We start from the raw sequence: 25,440 nt of genomic DNA on the forward strand, positions 1-25,440 counted from the left end.
AATTGGCCGTACCTTTGCTATGCCCAAGCCATGCACACAAAGCCAATCAGAGCGACTATATGCAAATGAACCCAACCAAGATGGTGGCCGGCAGCCACAGAGCTGGAGCAAGCAGGAAGCTTGGTTGGTTGCACCAGAGATGGAGGAAGCCAAGCTTCCTGCCTGCTCTGGCCAGCTGTGGCCTCTGCAAAAGGCAACAAAGTTTCAATTATCGAAGCTAAATAAATCCCATATACCTGCTTCCAGCCAGCTTTCACTGGGAGCTTGTGTGGCTGGGGGCTGTGGCCAGCCTGCAAACAGCCATCAGCCCCTCACCCAGGCTGGCCAGGCACCCCAGAGGGGACCTCCACCCCGAAGGGGCTGTGACCAGTCTGAAAACAGCCCTCAGCCCCTCACCCAGGCTGTCCAGGCACCCCAGCGGGACCCCCACCCTGATCCTGGACACCCTTCAGGGAAATCCAGCTGGCCCCCACCCATGCACCAGGCCTCTATTCTATATAATAAAAGGGTAATATGCAAATTGACCCTAACAGCAGAGCGACTGGAAATCACTGGTCACTATGACACACACTGACCACCACGGGACAGACGCTCAATGCAGGAGCTGCCCCCTGGTGGTCAGTGTGCTCCCACAGGGGGAGCTCTGCTCAGCCACAAGCCAGGCTGATGGCTGCCAGTACAGCGGTGGTGGTGGGAGCCTCTTCCGCCTCCTCAGCAGGGCTAAGGATGTCCGACTGCAGCTAGTCCTGCTCCCTGCTGGCAAGTGGACATCCCCTGAGGGCTCCCGGGCTGCCAGAGGGATGTCTGACTGCCAGCTAAGGCCCAATCCCCCAGGGAGTGTGCCTAAGCCAGCAGGTGGTCATTCCCCGAGGGGTCCCAGACTGCGAGAGGGCACAGGCTGGGCTGAGGGACCCTCCCGAGTGCACAAATTTTTGTGTACCTGGCTTCTAGTATTGGAATAATAAAGATCATTTCCATTATCATAAAAGCTTCTATTGGGCAGCCCCTGCTCTAGAATCCATGTCATTTTTCTTCTCCATTCAAGATAAATAGCTGAATTAACCCGGGCTGGTGGACACATCCATGTGCCAGGACAGTGGTGCACCCTGATTCTTCGGGGACAGAGCTCCTGCCCAAGGATCTCTTCATCTGGCTCTTTATCGCTCTCCTTCATGATAGCCTTTCAAATGAACTATAGAGGCAATTGTTTTCTGAGTCCCGTGAGCTGTTCTAGAAAATTACTGAACCCAAGAAGGGGCTGGGGTTGTGGGAACCCTTGATTTGTAGCTGGTTGGTCAGAAGTACAGATCGCAACCTGGGACTTGCAAGCGGCATCTACAGTTGGGGGGGCAGTCTTGTTGTGGGACTGAGCCTTTAATCTGTGGAGTCTGTGCTCACTCTGGACAGTTAGTGTCATAATTAAATTGTAGGGACACCCAGTTGGTGTCCAGAGAGTTGGAGAACTGTTTAATGTGAGGGAACGATCCACACATTTGGTGTGAGAATTATTGTGAGTAGAGTGAGAAATACAGTTTACTCTTATAGTCATTGTTTTATTTTCTGCTTAAATTTTTGTTTCCCTATAATTACATCTCTTCCAACCACGAGCAATAGATTAATAAATCTACATCTGCAGTCATTTTAACAAAAGTGTTTCTCTCTGATCATTTAGGAAGATTCCTTAACTCACCAGAAAACAAGGTGAAATTAATTCAGCTACTTATCTTGAATGGAGAAGAAAAGTGACATGGATTCTAGAGCAGGGCTGTCCAATAGAACCTTTTATGATAATGGAAATGATCTTTATTATCCAATATGGGGGCACTTGAAATGCCACTGGTGCCACCAAGAAAAGAAATTTTAAATTTATTTTTAAGTTTAAGTAGCTACATGTGGCTAGCGGCTACTTTCTTGGACAGCACAGCTCTAGAGACATTAGGAAGCTCAGAAAAAAGTCTGATGAAAGTTACAGTGGCTAGAAACCAACTTGCTCCTTATGCTTCTGGCAGTTGAGGTGCTGTAGGCCTCTAGTCTATGAATGGACTGTGCCACATCACAATAGCTTTCTATGTAAAGACAAGTCTGCATAATAAGCAATTTGGACACCTGCTATCACTCAGCTCTCTGAGTTTACTCCTAAAAGTTCCATTATATACAGTTGCCAGAGATTATTTATTACCTGGAACTCTGCTCCGGATAGAAGTAACAAGTTCTTGGACAATTTCATCATTGCTCTTTCCCTCTCCACCAGAAGATGACCTTGGCTGAACTTCAAGTATGGTGTTGATTAAAGTGGTGGTCTCTTTGTACTGTAACCGTGGGAAGAGACAGAATAGTGAAGATGCCAATTCTCAACACATAATTTTGTAGCACCTATAGTTCACTTAGTGAAATAATGGCAGTTATTAAAAAAACAAGAAATTTTTATATTTTATTTTGAAGATAGAGTTGGTAAAATATCCTCATTGGAAATGCACAGTACATCATTGTCAGTGTTATGATTAAAATATTTCAGTTGGACAACAATGTGAATTTCTTAATGCACTGAACTGTACTTAAAAATGGCTATAAGGATAAATTTTAGGCCCTGGCTGGTTTTGCTCAGTGATTAGAGCATCGACCCCATGGACCAAAGGGTTGTGGGTTTGATTCCCAGCCAAGGGCGTGTACCTTGGTTGCAGGTTCATCCCTGACCCCATGTGGGAGGCAACGAATCGATGTGTCTCTCTCACGTGATGTTTTCCTCTCTCCCCCTCCTCTCTCTCCCTTACCCCCTCTCTCTCTTAAAAAAAAAATCAATAGAAAAAAACAGGATTAAAAAAATAAAATGATAAATTTTATGTTGTATATATTTTACCACAATAAAATGGTTAATTTTTTTTTTTTTTTAGCTAATCATTTAAAAGGCAGTTATGAAAGTAAGGAAGAAATAATGAGAATTGAGTTTTAGAATGCTTTTCTAATTGAGAAAATGTTATTTAAATAAAAGTATTATGGCTTACTATGGAAATTTTGAAAACACAGAAAAGTACAGAGAAAAAATTTTCATGATCCTGCTTTTCAGAGATATTTATAACTTTGGTTTACTGCCCCCTCCCGCCTCCCATCTTGGACATTGTCTCTATATGTGTGCATACAGTTAAAAAAAAACTTGAACCCATATAATTTATATAGTATTCTTTTTCAATTTCATGAACATTCTTTCAAACATTACTATCGACATATTCATTAGATTCTAAACACATAAACGAAGTCATTTACTTAATGCTATAGTTAAATAGTTTGGTTTCCTTACTCAATGCCAGTCATTTAATACCATGAATTTTCTATTTTAGTCCTTAACTCCTTGGTTGGATGGAAGAGTCTTGAAACATTTAGTGCAGCCAGTCTGGTATCACTTCCTATGATGGTAACTGAATTAGAGACTTCTGGTGAGCAACCATTCCCAGTTTGCTTCTCCTCTAGGGTATAGCAAAGATTACACGTTCTTGCACCCTTACAGAAAGATGGTTCATGTGACTATTATGGTAAATGAGATGTGAGTCAAAGTGACGGTGGAAGCAGTGAAAAGCCTATGCCTAATTCTTCCGTTTCTCTCTTCCCAGGCTGTGATGAAGGGGCCATTTTTTTCTCTAGTGAATGCAGCTACGTACGTTATAAGAGTGCTTTTCTCAGGTTGGGTCCCAGGATGATTATGTGAAGTACAACCCCTCTATCAATCTGCTATCACAGCTGTTGTACTAAATTATTGGGACTTGAGTAATTTTCTTACTGCAGCACAACTGACTCCATCCTGACTAATATAGTAGACCATTTATACTTCTTTTTTCGGGGGGGGGGGGGAGCGGGGGTTGGAAGTGAGGTGGACCAGATGCTAACATGGCCTGTTTCTTATTATTGTAATTCCAAACTAGTTCTAGAATATGTCCATGCATAGCTTCCGTTTTTTTAGTTTCCTTTTCAAAGAAGCAAAAAATGATTGCTTCTGTTTCTTATTGTTTTGCTGAATCTCTTTGCATCACAGTCGTCTCTCATCATTTCTATTTTTGGACATTTCAGTCTCCATTCTGGAAAGCTTAAGTTTGTTCCCTACATCACATGTGTGATAATCTATATCCCAGTTCTGGTCTTTAAGACTCCAAAGAAGTTTTTAATTCTGCTATGGTATTTTTAGCTTCCTTGAAATATTTCATTCTCACATCGCATGGCATCCTTGGTATATACAAGCCAGCCTGTTCTCAAAGTTTGGCTTTCTCTTTCCTATAGGCTGGGTCTCATACTCTATCCCAGATGCCAGAACATATTCTTTCTTTCCTGGTTTCTGCAGTAGGTGAGTTGCAGAAGGTGAGCCTGCGTCTCCTAGATGGTGTTTTCTATCCCTTATCTTTAGGTATCGTTCTTTCCCGCTCCATTTATTCAGCTTCTGTTTTTTTTTTTTTTTAAACATGTTTTATTGATTTTTTACAGAGGTAGGGAGAGGGATAGAGAGTTAGAAACGTGGATGAGAGAGAAACATCGATCAGCTGCCTCCTGCACACTTCCTACTGGGGATGTGCCTGCAACCAAGGTATATGCCCTTGACTGGAATCGAACCTGGGACCTTTCAGTCCACAGGCCAACGCTCTATCCACTGAGCCAAACCGGTCAGGGCTGCTATTTTTAATTTTATTTTTTCAGCCTCTAATCAGAAAAGAGACACTAGATTTCCATTTGCTCATAGACAATCTATGTAGATTGCCCTTGACGTATGCTCATTATTCTCTTTGGAGGCAAATTTCTTCACCGTATCTCCCCTTGATATGTACAAGTCAAGGTTCAGTTTTTTAAAAAAAACTAGGTTCAATTTTCTTTACTAGTAAGAACCTGTAGTTTGCTGGGCTAAGGAAGGAATCATTTGTATCTTTTGTATTAAAATTCTATTGATGACAAGAAGCAGAATTAGCTAAACTAAATCAGCTAAAGCAAAGAAAAGGAACCTGTTGGCTCACATAGCTGGGAAGAGAACACAAGTCATGTGGGTTGCAGGCATGAACAGATTCAGTGCTTTCTCTCCTGTGCATGCTTGGCTGTTCCTCTCATTCTTTCCTGTGACAGATGACCTTCTTTCACATGGTAGGGGAGTGGGGAGGGTGCCAGGGGTCAGGCCACAGGATACTTCAGATACATAGCATCCTAGCCAGGGATTCCGAGAGGAGAGAAAGAGCCCTCCCCGCATCCCAGCATCTATAGACACTATCTCCGGAAGGGACTCCCATCCACCTAGCATGGGCCACGTGCCTGTTCCTTGGACCAAGTCAGGTGGTGAGGTGATGGGGTGCTGCCTTTGGCCAGGCCTGAGTGACATGCTCACCTCTGTGAAGGTGGTGGGTAGTTAGAATTCTTACCAGAAGTTTATGGATGAGGAAGGGGTGGGAGTAGGGCATGCATTATACCAGAAAAATGGAGGGAGGGAGGCAGGACAGAAAAACATACTGGGGGCCCACTACCTGCCTGTTTTCTCGTTCTTAGTCATCCTGAACCAGCAGAAAACACAAAAGTACTGTGCTCCCAGGCACACACTGCCAAGAGTGCTGCTCCTACCGGCAGTGCTGTATCTCTCAGCACTCCCCTATATCCACCCCCCCCCCGCCCCTTCTCTCACCCTCCACACCCCACCCACTCCAGAGCAAACATCAGATATGAGTGCAAATGAACACTAGGTCTGCCCGCCTCTTTTTCCTGCTGGAAGCAGAATAAGGAGAAATATAAGATAGACTATTCTAACTCCTCATCGACTAGCAAAGCGATTTTAAGGGTGGAGAACATGACACCAGATTTCAGAGCATTAACCTCTTGATGTTCTTACTGGAGGTTCCACTGTTGTTTTGCATGGATTCCTCGGTATCTAGGCAAACCTCACCCTCTAACACTGTAGGGGCACAATTGAAGTTACAAAGAAGGATGAATAGGAAAAAAGGAAAAAGAAAAAGAGAGGGAGGTGATTCCTTTTAGCCTTGGGAGGGCAGCCTAGTCTTCAACCTTTAAAGCATCGCAGGGCCCTCAGGGACATAGCTCATTTCACGGCTTTGGTTTAGCCGCAGACACCTGAGCATGACAGATGATGAAGTGGAAAGGTCTGTAGTGGCCAGGTCATGGGGAGCCTTGAGTGCCCTGTGAGGAGCTTGGACTCCTCGTAGATAATGGTGCGGCAGCAGGAGGTCTTACAGGAGTAAAATTGTCCAGTCTGTGCTTTGGACCTATTGCTGGGCTCTGGTACTGTGCCCTCGATGAGCTGTACTTTTAAAGTTCGGTGTTTTAATTTCTCGGCCTTGGAGATTTGTCACTGTACTTTTATAATGTGATCATCTGTGGGTCCATATGAAACAAATACGCCCAGCTTATTCGAAGGGAGAAGGGTAAAAGAGAAAGGACTCTCCTGATGATCATGTAAGTCCCCACGTTATGGTAGACCAGCAGGTAGATTGTGGGGTTGGCAGAAGGCTGGGAGGTGGAAGGGGGTGGCCAGCGACAGGAAAATGCATCATGATTTTAGGACTTTGTGAAGGATCCTGAGGGAACAGGCTAAAGTGGAATTAAAAGCTGAAGGTAAGGTGAAACATGTATTTTATTTGTTTATTTAGGGATATTAGAATTGACAGAGCTGGTGAGGTGATTACCGATGTTGCAAGTTGACATACACAATATGAACAGGCATTTTAAGTTGAAAGGCCACATACCTGGAAAACTAGGTTGGCATTTTCGTGCATTCCAAATATTTCTGGGTCATCTATCAAAGGTAGCTTTTCAATGTAGTCTTTAAACTCTTGTAGGGTGTCAGCCAAGGGTGCAAAATAGATGCCTGTTATTGAAGACACAGGAAGGAAATGCCTCAGATAGGCTGGCTTTTGCCCCGCTAAGTTCGGTAGTTCTCTGCCAGGTTCAGAGGCTGGCTGTCATCAGCGGCCTCCCATAGAAACAAGGACAGTATTCCCCAAGCCTCCACGTCATGTCTAGTTTCTTCACCTTTTCTTGAGGCCCCGAGTGCCTGATTAGAGCCCTAACCTTTCAGGGTGTCTCGCCCAGAACATTTCACAATTCTCGAATTCAGGGAGGCACTGCTGAAAGGTAAGCCTTGTTAAGGGCTCCAGATTTCTATAACGTTGAAAACGCATGTAGACAGAATACAACCCATTTTAGAAAAGAAACAATTCAAAGTGGTTAGTGCCCAAAATATGGCCTTGTGCTGTTATAACCAAAGCAGTTTTGAAGGCGGTCAAGCCTGGGGACAGGGTGGGCACCGGGACTGGGTTGTGAGGACTGGACACAGAGAACGCCTGCGTGGAAAACGGAGAGATGCTGGCAACAACTTCTTAGGGAAGGTCTTTTCCACAGAACTGAAAAGTCACTCACCTGATTCGGAATATTTGTAACCGTTTTCTAATGTTTCAGGAGAAAAAAATCTTTTCAAGACTGTCCGAAGGCATCTTTGATCCCAGGTGTCTGTAACTCTACCACCATATGTAATTTCACCTGCAAAGCATTTGCATTTAAAAACATATTATAGTATTGTTTCTTTTTAATGGATAGACATATGCCATTTCTAATATGTTGATTTACATACGCATTTATTTGGTACTAAAAGTGGAAATAGCACAAGATTTTCCTTCCACTACCTCCCCCAAAGAGAATAAGTCAATTTTTAAAAAGCAGGAGAAAATCTAGTTCATGTACTCTGCCCTTATTATTTTGTGTTTTCCAAATAACAGAAACTAAAGCCACTGAGTTCTGTTTACATATTTCTTCCTTCTTCCTGTTCTTTTGTTTTGTTTTGTTTTGTTTTGCTTCAAACTATTGATTTTTGGTCTCCCATCATCATTGACTGCAGTATTCTAAAACATACTTTCTGTGAAACATTGCTTTTGGCGGGGGGTGGAGGGGGGGAGAAGGAGAAATGAGTAAAATGGAATAAAACATTTACAACAAGGCATCCAAACCCAACTTACCTTACAGATTATTGATATTAAGCTAGGGAAGAAAGAGATTCAAGGTAAGGAGCCAACCTGTCTCACAAAAATTATGTTATGGGGAATTAAACTTATTGGTATCCCGTCTCTCTTTCCACAGAGAAGCTCTGTGCAGCATGCTCCATTGAGATCGGCAAATTCCAAGCCTGCTCACATCACCATCCTGTTCAGCAATCTTGGCCCCACAGGAGTGGCTGGGGGCAGGGGTATAAATTAGCCTCCCAGGCCCCAGGCCCACCCCCTCACCCTTCTTGGTCTACCCTGAGGATAGGCCCTCATCCATTCTTACTGTTGCTTTATTATCCGTTGTTCCAAGGTTTCATTGGCTTTTCACCAGGTACCTCTCTGCTGTCCCACACGCCCCTTACTCACCAATGAAAACCATCCACTCCCACCCCTTCCCCTTCCAGAGCCCTCCCTTCCCCCACTTCCCAGTGCAAATCTCTTCTTCATGATTTGGACCTCCATGGTCGAAATCGGATCTAATTTTTGTCAGTAATGTCCCTTGTGGCATAATTAATATCTGCTAGCAATTTTAATTCTTGAAATTTTTCCCTTTTTCAAAAGTACACCTGACCCAAAAGGTCAATCAGTGTCCAGAGTCTTTTGAATTTAAGAGCACTAACTCTGGAGGCTAGATTGTCTGGGTTAAATCTTGGCTCTACCGGTTGTAAATGGAGTGCATCAGTTTTCTCACATGTAAAATCTTACCTAATAATAGACAAAAATGTAAATCAACCATCCCTCTGCTATGCTCACCAGCCAATCAGGAGAGTATGCAAATTAACCCAACAAAGATGGCAGTTAATTTGCATATGTAGGGACAAAGCGACGGAGCAAGGACTGAAGGCTCCATCCGGAGCCGGAGCGAAGGCCTGGGTCCCGGGTGCCAGAGGAAAACCGGTGCCGGCAGACAGGGGAAGGGGAGGCCTACTGCACAAATCTCTTTGTGCAACAGGCCTCTAGTAGGAATATAATAGTCCTTGCCTTACAGGGTTGTTGTGAGGATTAAATCTGCTAATTAATGGGAAGTGCTTAGAATAACGCTCGGCATGTAGCAAGAGCAATGTAATTTTTTGCTATTATTATTGGAGGAAACATCTGTCCCACTTTTCTATGTGTCATTATTCTTATGATATTCTGATCCTGGTCTTCTCTTCGCAAAGGGAATACTAGAAGTCATCACCACCACGATCCAACACCATGGAGGGGGCCATCTTTGTATGGGCCAGGTGGGTGTGAACCAACTGTGTGTGGCACACAGCTTGGATGCCCTGGCCATGTGGGCGTACTGACCAGTAATATAGGTCAGTGCATCCCAGGGAATCTTTCCTTCTTGACAGTAAAGGTTGAGGTTCAGTAAAGCGCATTCTCTGTCGCTGTCGTTAAATTCATAGCAGATGTTCCAACCAAGAGGGCCAAACTTCTTTCTTTCCTAGAATGGAAAATGAAAACAGTCTGAAGTAAAAGTTGAGAACATTAATTTTGTGAAAAATATTGAGAACAAAAAGGTTTCTATTAAAGTCGGGTGTCCTCATTCTGTAAAATCAGTTAAAATCATGCAGTTTAACTTCAGCTGGGGTTTCAGCGTGGTTCCCACCAAACAAGGAGGCACCTCTTCCTCCAGGACGGGCCCCTCCAACATTTCTAACAGAACATTTGATATTCCTGAAAAATGGGGCAGGCCTGTCAAAGAACATTTCTTCTTCGCGATAAAATATTTCTCCATCCAAATAGGAAAAAGAATCCCCCCTGGTGTCCTTTGGCATAAAAAACACTGACACTCACCTAGCTGGTGGAGAGAGCTCCCCCTCCTGCTCTAAGGAGTGTGTCCACCACGCAGGCTCTTCAGTCGGCCATGCTGTGCTGACTACATACTGACTTCTGTATAGAGACGTCTTATTTTATTTTTTTTACTGGTACACAGAATCATAATCCTTGTTTCATGACTTCTCATAATGAAATCTTTCCTTCTGTTTGTGTTCTATCCATCCCATCTTAATTTCATAATTCTAAACTGATGATTATACCAGAGGATTGGTCCTATGTTCTCTTCGTTTCAAAATTTCTCTAAATCTTAAACCACTACCTCATCTCAACTGCTTTCATTAGAACAAGGGCCTCACACCTAGAAACCCCAATCCTCTTGGGTCTCCTGTAGAACCTTCTTTACTTATCCCATATCTTGCATCTACAATTTGCTTTTTTCTAGACTTGATTTTTTTCTCTATGGCTTACACACATTTGAAAAGCAGTCAGCCAGTTGAATCAAGACTCCATCTAGAGCTATATATTTGAAGAGTCAGAATTCAAGTGTGAGTCACAGGATGGGTACCAGACCTGGACAGCAGTGAGGTTTGAACTGAAGGAAGGAGAAAGGAGTGCTGATCTGAAGATCATCTTTCAGGGGACCTGGGACTCCAGTCACTGGGAGGAAGCGGTGAAGGTTGTTATAGCCACTCAAACAGGAACAGGTGAGAGTAAAATTATTGCAAGAAAGATTAGGGCTTAATGACTGACATGATATATATGTGTGAAGAGGGAAGAACAAAAATAATCCTGAAATTTTGGTTGTAGGTGATTGACAGAAGGGAGGCACTGATATCAGAAATAGAGTCTAGAGGGGAAGCAGATTTTGGGGAGTGAGGCATAGCTGAGGAGATCAGTTTTCTGCATTGGACCTGCTGCAATCGTCCAGGTGAAGGTGTTGAGAACAGAGCTGGGAGGCAAGCCTGTGAGATACCGAGACCAGGGAAGCACAGAGATCAATCAGCAACTGCGTTAGAACTAACTGGGCTCAGACACAGAACAGGACCTCGGCATTTCACGATGCCACTTGTAAGCTTTCATTTAATTCTTACTGTTTATTTATTTATTTTAACAAAATACATGTTCTTGTTTCTATTAAGAAGCAGAATTGAGTGTACCTGAACAATTGCATGGAAGAAACAAATGCCAAATATTATTTGTCTCCATTTTTGTCCAAGTATATTTTCTTCAAAATATGAAGGTGTCATTTCAGTAAATGCTCGTCTGATATTCGCACGTAAGCCTTTTGGAGGCTCATTGGTTACCTGGATTTAGATGAAACATGCATGTCAGAGAGAGGACTTGACAGATCTGCATGATTTCTGAGGAGCACATGTGGACTGAAGCCACTGAGAAAATGTAGATAACTCATGCCCGTGGGGTGTCCTGGCATGCTTGTGCCTGCTCTATGTCTTGCTGTGGTCCCGTCCTGGGAGAACAGGGCCTGTTGGGTCCTCACACCTCCAGTGGGTAAACCACCTGCACAAGAACCTCAGACACTTCTCTGTGGTGTCCACTTTTCTGAACAAGGCCTTCGGCGTCGGCTTTTCTGCTCATCCCAACACATGGCATCACCCCGCACTTTGCCTTGATGACATGGGCAGGGAGGGAGGATGCCTGGGTGAACATCTGCAGAGGCTGCTCACATACTGGAAACTTATCAGCTCCGAAATCCAGCAGCCTGTAGGTCTTCCTGTCTCTCCAACGCTGAAGCATCCCTTTCACGCTGGGAGGGATCCTATTCTCATCCCTGCATCCTTGACATGTTTTGATAGAGGCTAAGATGGGAGAATCTGAATGACCCACAGGACTAGGGCACGCAAGGATGGGCGGTGGCCTGGGAAACTGAAGAGATACTGACTCCCACCTCCCCACTTGGGCTGTATAGACTCTGACATGGTCCTGCATGGGGCCTGAGCTCCCTGGACCCACTGGGTGAACACTCTGAGGCCAGTCACTTCACATCACTCCAACGACCTTTACCAAGGTAAAGGTGCATCCATTACCTTGACAGAATTTTGAAGAACTGTGACAGGAAATGTATTACTAGGCATGGAACTTAAAAAAAGCCGGAAACTCTCCTTGATGGTAATATCTGTTTAAAACAAAGACAACAATGAGAACACTTAACTCTTAGTAACACTCTTCTATAAGCAGTAATTATTATAGGGTAGCAAAAAATGCTGTAAGCTCTGTTTAAAGACTAGTTTATCTCTTATAAGGGTGTTGTAAAATGTTCTCAGGGAATCTTTACAGAAATCTTCATACAGGAGAGTCTGGCACATTTGAGTAAAGACATTAGAGACATGTTAATGTTCAATACTTCATGGAGATGTTCAGGGCCTTCCCTCTGAAATGGAGGAAATTTTCAATTGAAAAAGAGGCTGGTTACCGGCAGTGCATTTACGCTTATGAAGTGTTTGTTTTTTTTTCTTAACCATTTAACTTAAGGCAAACTGCACAAGAGTGGTCAGAAAGCCTATGGAGAAGAAAGGAGTTTCTCCCTTCTGCAGAGAAGTTGCAAAGGGAACCAAGGGAGCAGGGATATGGAGAGATGTCAAAGGTAACATCAAGAGGTTAACTGAATACACTTTCTGAGCTGAGGACTGGGAATCTAAGAAAGAATGAGTTCCATTCTAGGTTAAAAAAGGCCAAAGCAATGTTGGAAAAATCACCATTCGCATCACAGGAAAACACAGGAACCACCCACAGATCACTCTCTTGGCACTGCTTTTTGTACTGTGGTGTTCCTCCAGCGTGCCAGCCTTCCCTCCCTGGGTCTCTGCACTGTCTGTTCCTTCTGCCTGGAAGGTTTTTCCTTTGATTCCCTCACTTTCTTCAAGTCTTAATCAAGTGTCACCTTCTCTAAGAGGTCTTCCCGGGCCACACCATTTAAAATTGCTACCCACCTTCCGCCCCACCTGCATTCCATCTTGACTTTTCTTTCTTTTTTTTTTTTTAATGTTTTTATTTTTTATTTATTTATTTTTTTTAATTTATTGCTTAAAGTAATACAAAGGGTATTACATATGTGTCCATTCTCCCCTCCACCCCCGCCCTAGACAGTCCCCTAGCCTCCCCTATCCCCCAGTGTCTTATGTCCATTGGTTATGCTTATATGCATGCATACAAGTCCTTTAGTTGATCTCTTACCCCCCTACCTCCTGCCCCCCAACCCTCCCCAGCCTTCCCGCTGCAGTTTGACAATCTGTTTGAGGCAGCTCTGCCATCTTGACTTTTCTCATCCTCCTTACTCTCCTTTTAATTTTGTCCAAAGCACTGACCACATTCTGTTTTACTGTATAAATTACTTATCAGATGGTTTATTTACCATCTGTCTCCCCTCACTAGAATATAAGCTTGATGAGGGCAGATATCTGTGGTTGTTTTGTTCACTACTATACCTTAAGCCAGTGGTTCTCGACCTTCTGGCCCTTTAAATACAGTTCCTCATGTTGTGAGCCAACCATAAAATTATTTTTGTTGCTACTTCATAACTGTAATGTTGCTACTGTTATGAATCGTAATGCAAATATCTGATATGCAGGATAGTCTTAGGCGACCCCTGTGAAAGGGTCGTTCCACCACCAAAGGGGTCGCGACCCACAGGTTGAGAACCGCTGCCTTAAGCATTCAGAACAGTGCATGGCCCATAGTAGTTTCTCAAATTTTACTGAATGAATGACTGCAGATTAAAGTTGAATTTATTTTTCTTAGTTTGAGCTAACTTAATGAGCTACTTTAAATAGCCAGAATTAAAAGGCAGTTCTAGCACAACTCTAGAGCAACACTAAAATTACTTGCAGGTAGAAACTATTAGGCATAGAAGCCAAACATCAACCAATGTCTTAGGGCTAATGAGTTCACTAACCAAAGAATCTGAAGAATAAAAAAAGGCCAGTTTTAGAGCAGTGTGTGCTCTGCCCCCGCCACCTCCCCCCGCCCCGCAATAGCCCCCTTATAATTGCTAATGCATCAAGAATCTTAACTTTCGCAGACATCATAGAAGTTTATTTAGAGCTGGAATGAAACCTTAGATGTCATCGTAGTATGGGAGTCCTACCAATGATAGGATGCGATCATTTGATAGCTGGGGAAACTGAGGCCCAAAGCAGAGATGTAATAAGCACAGTCAAGAAGTGGTGGGGCAGAACTCTACCACTTGGATCTTAAAGTTTCAAGTCCAGAGCTTTCCTTCTTCCCTTCCCTCTCCTACTCCCCTCCCTTCCTCTTCCCTTCCCTACTCTCCCTTCCCTCCCTTCTCTCCCCCCGCCTCCTTCCCTTCCACTTTTATTTTTCAGCTTACTACCTGAATGTATTTTATTTTATACTGGTTCAAGTTAAACATTGCAACTCAGGTGGTTAAATTAATAAATGACTGCAACAAGGGCCAGAAGAGGATTTTTCTATTCACTGAAACGTTAGTGAGATGCAATCACTGAAACCCCTCTAAGAACTTCTAGCTTCCAAAGCCTCCCAGCCTCCCTGAAGAACTGGCACATGCTCTTGTATGGGCCTTCCGCAAGCTGATCCCATATTCTGAAGGTTCATGTTGAACTTCTGCATCAAGTTACCTGTAGATGTCTTCCCTAGCATTGCTTCCGAATTATAATCCTAACCATCGGGATCCCTAAACCATAGTGAAGACATTCTTGTGCTTTTTCTTTAATCATTTAAATGGAATTAAGCCGCAGGAAGCAGGCCACCTCTTATCTGCACTATAAAAGAGTGGGGGATTCTGGATGGTAGGTGCAAATCACTCCTTAGCCTCGCTAGAAGCAGCCTGCAGAAGGCAGGGCCCGGGAACCCGTTAAGCGAGGGGCCTTAGGGGAAGGCTGCAATGCCCTCCCCTGGCCTGGTAACCCATGCAGGCTGGCCACTGCAAAGGAGCAGCTCTTCACCTTAATAGGCAGCATCAAGTAAAGTTACTTGTAAGACCAGCTGCACAGCTCTCACCTTCCCAGAAAGCTTTCTGCAGTCAAGACAAAAAGGAAGACCCCAGAGGAGGGCTCTGGGTACTCTGGGTTGGTGGTTCTCTCCCAGGGCCTCCTGGCGGAGTGGGGCTCACCGTGTTTATTACCTGCGATAGATACAGTTCCTAGGGTTTCAATTATTTCCACACTAGCATACTAAAACGAGTAGATTCTAACTCGACTTCTGCAGCCCATTATACTTTCTTGAGTGGGAAAGAAAGTGGTGATATGGCAGTTAGTATACAAAGCAGTAAAAAGCTACTCTTAAGGGAACTGGTGGTCATCTCAACTCTGTTCCTTAACTTCTCTCCTTCCATAGGGAAAGATTTATTTTCCTTCGTTGTCCTAAAGTCATTTTTCTTTTTTTGTTTTATTATGCTTACATGTAATCTACTTTGAATTCGAATGGCTTCCCATAGAGAGCAATGTGAGACAGAAGTGATCCAGTGGGCGCCCTAGCTGAGTAGATAGAGTGTCTGCCTGCAGGCTGAAAGGTCCTGGGTTCGATTCTGACCAAGGGCACATGCCTGGGTGTGGGCTCGATCCCCAGTAGGGGGCGTGCAGGAGACAGCCGATCAATGATTCTTATCATTGATATTTCTATCTCTTTCTCTCTCCCCCTTCCTCTCTGAAATCAATAAAATATAAAAAAAGAAAAAGAAATGACCCAGTGGGTGATCCACCTCAACTTGGTGTCTAAAGATCTTTTTCGAATCTGGGTTGTATAACTTAACTAAAGCTCTGTAGGTCTCAAATTTCTTCTCTCTACTATGGGAAACACAATCCCTACAATAAAGAATTATTATAAGGAATCAGTTCAACAAGAAAGGCTACATAAAATGGTATTATTAGGCAAATGATATGTGTTTGACATACTTGGGTCTGTGAAGGTTTTAATGAGCTCTTCCATTGCCAACATCCAAGAAACAGCAAGATGGCAGTTTTGCAAAAATACCCAGTTTCCTGTTTTCATAGCATCTTTGATCATTTTTTCAGCAATGGGTCCTTGTCCTTGCCCCAGTGAAATGGATTGCACCCTGAGTTGAACAACAACAACAACAACGAAATGCTGTTTTTTAAGCAACAAAATCATTAAGACATTTAAATATAGTAGACTTTTGCCTAGAATAAGCACACATTTAACATCCTCATTCTGATAGGTATACAAATGTTTTTTTAAAAATTTTTTTACTATAACATATGGGAAAGTGCAAAGAACAAATACACAGCTCTATGAATTATTGCAAATGAACATCTGTGGTTGAGAAGAGAACTTTGCCAACACCCTGGGCACATCTCTTCTGTGCCCCTTTCCAACCAATCTTTTCCCTTCCTTCTTCCCAAAAGTATTCACTACCCAGACTTCCAAGCTTATAGGTCAGTTTTTAAAAACTTTAAAAAACTGAAGTCTAATATACATATATATATATCTTAGTATATAAATATATCTTAGTATATCCTATCTAATAAAAGAGAAACATGGTAATTAGCGTACGACCGCTACCCTTCCCATTGGCTAATCAGGGCGATATGCAAATTAACTGCCAGCCAAGATGGCGGCTGGCAGCCAGGCAGCTGATGTGAACAGGGAGGCTTGCTTGCTTCAGTGACAGAGGAGGCCAAGCTTCCCCGCCTGCCTTGCCAGCCTCTCAGCTGCACTCTAAGCAACAATGTAACAAATATAGAAGCTAAACAAAACACCGGGCTTCAGCCAGCAGGACCGCAACATTGTTTCAAATACAGAAGGTAAACAAAGGCCAGAAACCTGCTTTCAGCAGTGGAGGTCTCATAGCTGGAGCCGAGCCTCAGAGCTAAAGCTGGCCCAGAATAAAACAAAAAGGAAAAAAGGAGCGGGTGGGAGCTTCAGTCACCCGCCAGCCTGAAAACGGCCCTCAGCCCCTCACCCAGGCTGGCCAGGCACCCCAGTGGGGACCCCCACCCTAAAGGTGGTGTGGCCAGATGCAAACAGCCATCATCCCCTCACCCAGGCTGGCCAGGCACCCAAGCGGGACCCCCACCCTGAAGGGGGTGTGGCCAGACGCAAACAGCCATCATCCCCTCACCCAGGCTGGCCAGGCACCCAAGCGGGACCCCCACCCTGATCCAGGACACCCTTCAGGGCAAACCAGCCGGCCCCCACCCGTGCACCAGGTTTCTATCCTATTAGTAAAAGGGTAATATGCCTCCCAGCACCGGGATCAGCGTGACAGGGGGCAGCGACCAAACCCCCTGATGGCCCTGCGGCTCTGTGTGTGACAGGGGGCGAGGCCACAACCTCCCTATCCACCCTGCCCTGTGCGTGACAGGGGGGAGCTCCCCAACCCCCTGATCGCCCTGTGGCTGTGTGTGACAGGGTGCGGTGCCCCAACCCCCTGATCGGCCCTGCTCTGTGTGTGATGGGGGAGCTCCCCAATCCCCAATGGGCCCTGCTCTGTGCGTGACAGGGTACGGAGCCCCAACCCCCCTGATTGGCACTGCTCTGTGCATGATAGGGGGCAGCACCCCAACCCCCTGATCGGCCCTGCTCTGTGCGTGACGGGGGTGGCGCCGCAACCTCCCTATCAACCCTGCCTTGAGTGTGACAGGGGGTGGTGCCCCAACCCCCTAATCAGCCCTACCCTGAGCGTGACTGAGGGTGGCATAGCAACTTCCCGATCCGCCCTGCTCTGTGCATGACAGGGGGCGGCGCCCCAACTCCCCAATCAGCCCTGCTCTGAGCCTGACCAGGGGCTGCACCTAGGCATTGGGCCTGCCCTCTGCCACCCGGGAGCGGGCCTAAGCCAGCAGGTCGTTATCTCCCGAGGGGTCCCAGACTGCAAGAGGGCACAGGCCGGGCTGAGAGACCCCCTCTCCCCCCGAGTGCACAAATTTTTGTGCACCGGGCCTCTAGTATATATATATCTTAGTATATAAATAGTACAAATCATTAATGCATGGCTTAATGAATTCCCCCAAGGTGAATATACACATGTATCACCACTTAGGACAAAATAAAGGACATTTACCATCACCCTCTCAATCAGTATCCACTTCATTCTCAAAGGCTATTTTGAATTCTAACACCATCGGTCAATTTTGCCTGTTTTTGAATTTTATATAAGTGGAATCATATTTTTTTATATTTGGCCCATTTCAATCAACAATATTTTTGGATTAATTTATATTATTGTGTGTCATTATGTTCATTCATTTTTATTGCTATATAATATTCCACTTTTTATCCATTTTGCTCTTGAAGGACATTTGGATCATTTATGGCTTTTGACTATTCCATACAATGCTTCAATAAACATTCTTGTACATGTCTTTTGGTATACATATGTACTCCATTTTGTTGTGTACATTCCTAGGAGTGGAACTGCTGTTTGACAGAATATGTATAATGTTTAACTTTTTTTATAGTATCAAACTATTTTCCAAAGTGATGCCACCATTCCACACTTCTCCCAGCAGCAGGTGAGAGTACTTGCTTCTCCATGTCCTTGCTGACACCTGATGAATGTATAGTGGTATCTCACTGAGGTTTAAATGGTTTCCCCTTTTCATAGGTTCATTTATTGGCCATTTGGCTATTCCATTTTATGTCTCCCCTTGCTCTCCTCTTTTTTTTTTCTATTGTGAATCACCTTTTTCTTTTTTTTCTTTTTAAGAGTTCTTTATATTGGATATAAACACTTTGTTCTCTTTTTACTGTCTCCACAGTTCTGCCTTTTTCCAGATTGACATGTAGTTGGAATCATAAAGTATGTAGCCTTTTTCAGATATGCACTTAAGTTTCTTCCGTGTCTTCTCATGGCTTGATAGTACCTTTCTGTTTAGGGCTGAGTGATATTTCATTATTCAGTTGTACCACAGCTTATTTACCTATTCACCTACTGAAAGACATCTTGGTTGCTTGTAAGTTTTGGTAATTGTGAATAAAGCTGCAGTGAACTTCCAAGTGCAGGTTTTTGCATACACATAGTTTTTATCTCCTTGGGTAAATACAAGAAGTGTGATTGCTAGATAGAATGGTAAGAGTATGTTTCATTTTGTAAGAGAACACAAAACTGTCTTCCAATGTGGCTGTACCATCTTGCATTCCCACCATTGATCTGTATCTGCCTCTTACTTTCTCTTCTGCCTTCTTCCTTGTTTAGTTTCACTCATCAAATCAATCTATCATTTGTAAATAATTCCAGTTCTCTACTAATTTTTTCAATCCTTCATTTCTTTGAATATTTTAAATGTTATTTAAAAATCTGTCGCATGTATCCATTATCAGCGCACCGTGTATTCTGCTCCTATTGCATATTGTTTATTTTAAAAAAATATATTTTATTGATTTTTACAGAGAGGAAGGGAGAGGGATAGAGAGTTAGAAACATCGATAAGAGAGAAACATCAACCAGTTGCCTCCTGCACACCCCCTACTGGGGATGTGCCTGCAACCAAGGTACATGCCCTTGACCGGAATCGAACTTGGGACCTTTCAGTCCACAGGCCGATGCTCTATCCACTGAGCCAAACCGGTTAGGGCTATTTTTCTTAGTTTTTAAACATTTTTTCCTGGCCTTTCCATGTACCTGGTTTTATTTTATTGTGTGCCTAAGATTTTGTGTTTCTGCAGACCACATTTACATTTTTTCCTGCTAGACAGCTAGAGATATTAGTAAACAGGGATCACCTTCACCTCTTCAAATAGTCTATTTCTTACTTGGTCTTAGTCCTTTTAATGCACAAGTTTAAACTTCCCCTTGCCCCTATTACTGAGCAGAGTAGAGGCTCATGCGAAGGATGAGAAGAATACAACCTAAGGAGCTATGGATTTTTTTTTTTTTTTTTTTGCAGATTTGAGCATGGGGAGTAAACTATAATCCTCTTACAGTTACATTAAAAATGTCTTAAATAACAAGTAAGTTTTAGTCACTATTCCACTATATTATCAGACGTCAACATTTTAAATCATCTCCCTTTCTCAAATGAAATTTACATATACTTTTATGATTTTGACCCCATTTTAACAACACTGTTAGCTAAATATTAATGTTTCTTAATTTATTTAGTAAGGGTTACCTGGATGTAGGAATTCATGCTCCATAGAAGGAACAAAAAGGGAAACTTTTATCAAGGAGATGTTCATATGAGCTGCTGAATCTGCACAAGGAGACCTTACCGTTCCGAGTATCCTCTGTCCCGGGCAAACCTCTGGAATGCGCCCATGGGATCGGAGCCCGTGCTTAAGATGAATATGAGGGGAGTGTTGTGGGACATATCTTGATACAAAGTCGGCAGGTCCATAGGCGGTGTCTCTACAAAGCGTTTCCCAAGATTTTCTATGACAAAATCTGTAAGAGCAAAAACCACCTGAAAGGTGAAAAGGCGAAAAGAAAAACACATTTAAAAAAGTGTTGGTTGAGTATCTTTCATAATTTTACTCTGTTTCCCCTCAGCTTCTCAGAGGCCGGTGCCCTGTCCTTTGAGCTGTTTCTCTCTTGACTGGGTATATTTCTTCCCGTGGATCAACTTGGTGACCTTGTACACCACCCAACAGCTGACAGCCGTGCTTCTCCTGACTGCACTGAGCAGGATAAAGTATGACACGAGAGGAACGTCCCCCATCACTCCGTCTATCTGTGCACCTGCGGTTTCCCCATCCTCGCCTCCTTTTGTTCCATCCCTCTTGCATTCTCAGGGACTTGACTTTCAGTCCTTCCACTGACTCCTGCATGATTGACCTCTCCCGCTCTCCATGATCTGCTTATCACCAACCAATTAGGCTCCATTGTCCCTTATTCTTAAAAGCCAAACGAGAGAGCCTTCCCTTCATTGCAGTGCCCTGCCAGCTACTATTTCTTTGCTTCCCGTTCACAAGCCAGTTTCTCAGAGGAATTGACTCCGTATGCTGTCCACCATCTTCATTTCTTATCTACTCATCATCCTCTTCTGACCTCTCTCAGGAACCAGCCCCAGCCCTGATGATCAGATCCCTGGCCGGGCCACTTTCTACACCAGTGTGTTCCCTTCACCGACCTCCCCCGAGCCAACTTAACCCTTTTCTGCTCTTGCAGACCATGGCTCTCCAGAGCCCAAATGGAGTCTTTGTTTGAGGCAGAAATATCTCGTAAAAGATATTTGTGCCCCCAAACTGCCATGATAAATATACAAACCTAACCTGCCATGCCTACAATGTGAACGGCTGCCTTAAAGGTGGGGCAGGCCGCATCTTTCACAGCTGTAGGCAGGATTTAATGTTAGCGCTCCATGAGGTGTTGACAACACCCTGTCCAAACAAGTCTTACCATGTTTTTATTGGGGGTGGGGGAGACATGTTGTTTGGATTTGAATGGCACCCCAATCTGGCCACACTGGGAAAAGATAGTCACATGCTTGCCCACCTAAGTGTGGCTATATTGTGGTGCTGACTGTAAAGGTGGCGTGGCCCAGAAGGGACAGCTTTGAGACAGGGCCGAGGGGCCTGGAAGTTTGTTCCACTGTGTGACTAAGTATAATTCCAGAGTACATTTCTTTATTATTTTTTATTTAAAATATTTTCAAAGATATGAGCTATTTATTTGCTTTTTACTTTGACCAAAAAAAAAAAAAATGCTCATAAAGTTTACAATAAATGACCATAAGACAAAGCACCAGTAATTTATTTCTTGAGGGCTATTATCTATCTTTCTATCTATCTATCTATCTGAGCCTAAGTGACCATTATGACTGGACAACTGGATGACCGGCCGGTACTTATTACACACACTGACCACCAGGGACCAGACGCTCAACACAGGAGCTGCCCCCTGGTGGTTAGTGCGCTTTGACAGCCAACCTCTGCAGTCCCTCCCCCTGGTCAAACTCCCGCGGTCCCTCCCCACGACTGGCCGGCCCAGATCAGCCCCGATTGCCCACCAGGCCGAGGGACCCCACCCATGCATGAATTTGTGCACCGGATCTCTAGTGTAAATATAAAAGTGGTAACACGCTCATGAAATGCTCCTGAATTTAAAAAGTTGGAGAAATATTTTTCTGGACAATAGGTCACTTTATTACTATTATATAGAGATCTAGGATTCTGATAGCTTTATTAATGAAAAATCAAACACTATGGGTTACATGTGCTATTTCTCATGTCTCTGAACTGATTTTCTTTATGAAACATTTTAAACACATGGAAATAAGTTTGTATAAAACACACCCTTTGTTAGGTTCTAATCTACATAATGTATATCCAGAAATACATATATATCCAAGAACACGGTTAAGTACATGGAATACAGAAAGGAGATGAATCAGGTAAAGCAATAGAGCCAAGGTTTCCTGTGGAATTTGCTTGGTTTTTCTGTCTTTTGATTTGCTTTAGTGCTAATTGTCTCTCCAGTGGTATGTAAGGTTTATGATTCTCAGGTGGAGGACGAGGCAATACAATAGAAGTGCATGTGTACACATGCCAGCCCGCAAATGTGTGTCTCACTACTATGGCTAACAAATAAATCTTATCAGTTCATGGATCATAACTAGTTGGTGAGCTTTAGTAGAAATAGTTATAACACAGTTCTTTAGTTAAAAAAAAAACCTTACCTTTTCTTCTTTACAACATTTAACAAGGATTAGCTTATGGAAAGAGCTTAACTTTGAAAGCCACGATTCATAGATTTCCAACTCCACTTTCTGTTTCAGGAGTTGTTCCTCTTCTTCCCCTACTGTGGGATAGTTTTTCAAATCCTGTGAGTTAATGAAAGTCTCAAAAGATCCTGGAAACATAATTTAAAAATATGCCTTATTTAGAGTTGTTTTGACTTTTAAATTAAATAAATATATTTGGTAATTTAGAAATCTCTACATTTACTATCAATTCTTTCTATGAATGTAAATATACTGATATCCCCCTATCCAGACTAATTAAAGAGCAAAGAAATTAAAACTGGATCAGAAAATATTCAACAGAAACCCACTTACAAAAAGCAAAGCGAAACAAATAATAGATTACAATAAAAGGATGCATAGAAATACATTAATCACATGTGAACAAAAAGAAAACTGAAGTGATACGAGTAACATTGGACAAGTTAGAATTCAAGGCAAACGTAATTAAATGGGACAAAAGAGGTTATAGTAAAATTCAAACCTCATAATAAAAGCACAATAAAATGAACCTATATGTTCCAGATAATAGTATAAGAATATATCCCTCACTGCTGGAGGTAGAGTTTGAAAAAGTAGAAAAAGAATTGTGGTAGGAAATAATACACCATTATTAGTCTGTGACAGATGAAGCAAATTAAAAATTCTGGCCTACATAATATAAACAATATATGACTAAATTGACAATCTACACAACTTTATGCCCTGATAAGCATTAATACATTGCTCCCCCTCACCCTTGGAATAGTTATAAGAAATGCACTTGCATTTCACGTACTATAACCCTTGCAATGGTTATAGCATGCAGTAAGAATTAGCGTTGAAATTCCTGTTGATACAAGGTCAAGGTGCACAGTATGCTGGGAGCTCTCGGCAAGCCAACACAGCAGTGACAAAACAGGTTTCTTTTTTTTTTTTTTATTGCTTAAAGTATTACAAAGGGTATTACATATGTGTCCATTTTATCACCCCGCCCTAGACAGTCCCCTAGCCTCCCCTATCCCCCAGTGTCTTATGTCCATTGGTTATGCTTATATGCATGCATACAAGTCCTTTAGTTGATCTCTTACCCCCCTACCTCCTGCCCCCCAACCCTCCCCTGCCTTCCTGCTGCAGTTTGACAATCTGTTTGAGGCTGCTCTGCCTCTGTATCTATTATTGTTCAAAAGTTTATAATGGTCTCTATTATCCATGAATGAGTGAGATCATGTGGTATTTTTCCTTCATTGACTGGCTTATTTCACTTAGCATAATGCTCTCCAGTTCCATCCATGACGTTGCAAATGGTAAGAGTTCCTTCCTTTTTACAGCAGCATAGTATTCCATCGTGTAGATGTACCACAGTTTTCTAATCCATTCATCTACTGATGGGCACATAGGCTGTTTCCAGATCTTAGCTATGGTGAATTGTGCTGCTATGAACATAGGGGTGCATATATCCTTTCTGATTGGTGTTTCTGGTTTCTTGGGATATATTCCTAGAAGTGGGATCACAGGGTCAAATGGGAGTTCCATTTTCAGTTTTTTAAGGAAACTCCATACTGTCTTCCATAGTGGCTGCACCAGTCTGCATTCCCACCAGCAGTGCACAAGTGATCCTTTTTCTCCACATCCTCTCCAGCACTTGTCGTTTGTTGATTTGTTGATGATAGCCAGTCTGACAGGTGTGAGATGATACCTCATTGTTGTTTTGATTTGCATCTCTCGGATGATTAGTGACTTTGAGCATGTTTTCATATGTCTCTTGGCTTTCTGAATGTCCTCTTTTGAAAGGTGTCTATTTAGGTCCTTTGCCCACTTTTTGATTGGATTGTTTATCTTCCTTTTGTTGAGTTGTATGAGTTCCCTATAAATTTTGGAGATTAGGCCCTTATCAGATATGACATTGGCAAATATGTTTTCCCACACAGTGGGCTTTCTTGTTGTTTTGTTGATGGTTTCTTTTGCTGTGCAGAAGCTTTTTATTTTGATGAAGTCCCATTTGTTTATTTTCTCTCTAGTTTCAAGTGCCCTAGGAGCTGTGTCAGTGAAGAAATTGCTTCGGCATATGTCTGAGATTTTGTTGCCTTTGGATTCTTCTAGAATTTTTATGGTTTCCTGTCGTACATTTAAGTCCTTTATCCATTTTGAGTTTATTTTTGTGTATGGTGTAAGTTGGTGGTCTAGTTTCATTTTCTTGCATATATCTGTCCAATTTTCCCAACACCATTTATTGAAGAGACTATCTTGGCTCCATTGTATGTTCTTGCCTCCTTTGTCAAATATTAATTGAGCATATTGGTTCGGGCCGATTTCTGGGCTCTCTATTCTATTCCATTGATCTATATGCCTATTCTTGTGCCAGTACCAGGCAGTTTTGAGAACAGTGGCTTTGTAATACAACTTGATATCTGGTATTGAGATCCCACCTACTTTGTTCTTTTTCAGGATTGCTGCAGCTATTCGGGGTCTTTTTTTATTCCAGATGAATTTTTGGAGAGTTCGTTCTAGATCTCTGAAGTATGCCGTTGGTATTTTAATGGGAAGTGCGTTGAATTTATAGATTGCTTTGGGTAGTATGGACATTTTAATGATGTTGATTCTACCAATCCAGGAACACGGTATGTTCTTCCATCTGTTTATGTCTTCCTCTATATCTTTTTTCAACGTCCTGTAGTTTTCTGAGTAGAGGTCTTTTACCTCTTTAGTTAAGTTGATTCCTAGGTAGCTTAATTTTTTTGGTGCAATGGTAAACGGGATTGCTTTTATAATCTCTCTTTCTGAAAGTTCACTACTGGTGTATAGAAATGCCTCAGATTTCTTGGGGTTAATTTTGTATCCTGCTACATTGCCAAATTCATGTATTAAGTCTAGTAGCTTTTGGATGGAGTCTCTGGGGTTTTGTATGTATAATATCATGTCGTCTGCAAATAAGGACAGTTTTACTTCCTCTTTTCCAATTTGGATGCCTTTTATTTCTTCTTCTTGCCGAATTGCAATGGCTAACACTTCCAGTACTATGTTGAACAGGAGTGGTGAGAGGGGGCATCCCT

At 42.9% G+C, this 25,440-nt stretch overlaps 1 protein-coding gene across 1 annotated transcript in view; it reads right to left on the reverse strand.

Annotated features, from left to right (window-relative positions):
- DNAH6 (dynein axonemal heavy chain 6) overlaps nt 1–25,440 on the reverse strand; it is a 226,064-nt gene that overhangs the window by 12,313 nt on the left and 188,311 nt on the right. The window contains exons 63-71 of the mRNA XM_081101535.1: nt 22,346–22,518; nt 19,941–20,131; nt 15,662–15,822; nt 11,819–11,907; nt 10,931–11,077; nt 9,300–9,438; nt 7,390–7,509; nt 6,717–6,838; nt 2,180–2,309 (exon numbers count right to left, since the gene is read on the reverse strand). Coding sequence (XP_080957661.1) covers nt 2,180–2,309; nt 6,717–6,838; nt 7,390–7,509; nt 9,300–9,438; nt 10,931–11,077; nt 11,819–11,907; nt 15,662–15,822; nt 19,941–20,131; nt 22,346–22,518 — 1,272 coding nt within the window. The remainder of the gene's footprint in view (nt 1–2,179; nt 2,310–6,716; nt 6,839–7,389; nt 7,510–9,299; nt 9,439–10,930; nt 11,078–11,818; nt 11,908–15,661; nt 15,823–19,940; nt 20,132–22,345; nt 22,519–25,440) is intronic.

The sequence above is a fragment of the Myotis nattereri genome (genome assembly GCF_964212035.1).
Source record: "Myotis nattereri genome assembly, chromosome: 10".
Classification (NCBI taxonomy): Eukaryota; Metazoa; Chordata; class Mammalia; order Chiroptera; family Vespertilionidae; genus Myotis; species Myotis nattereri.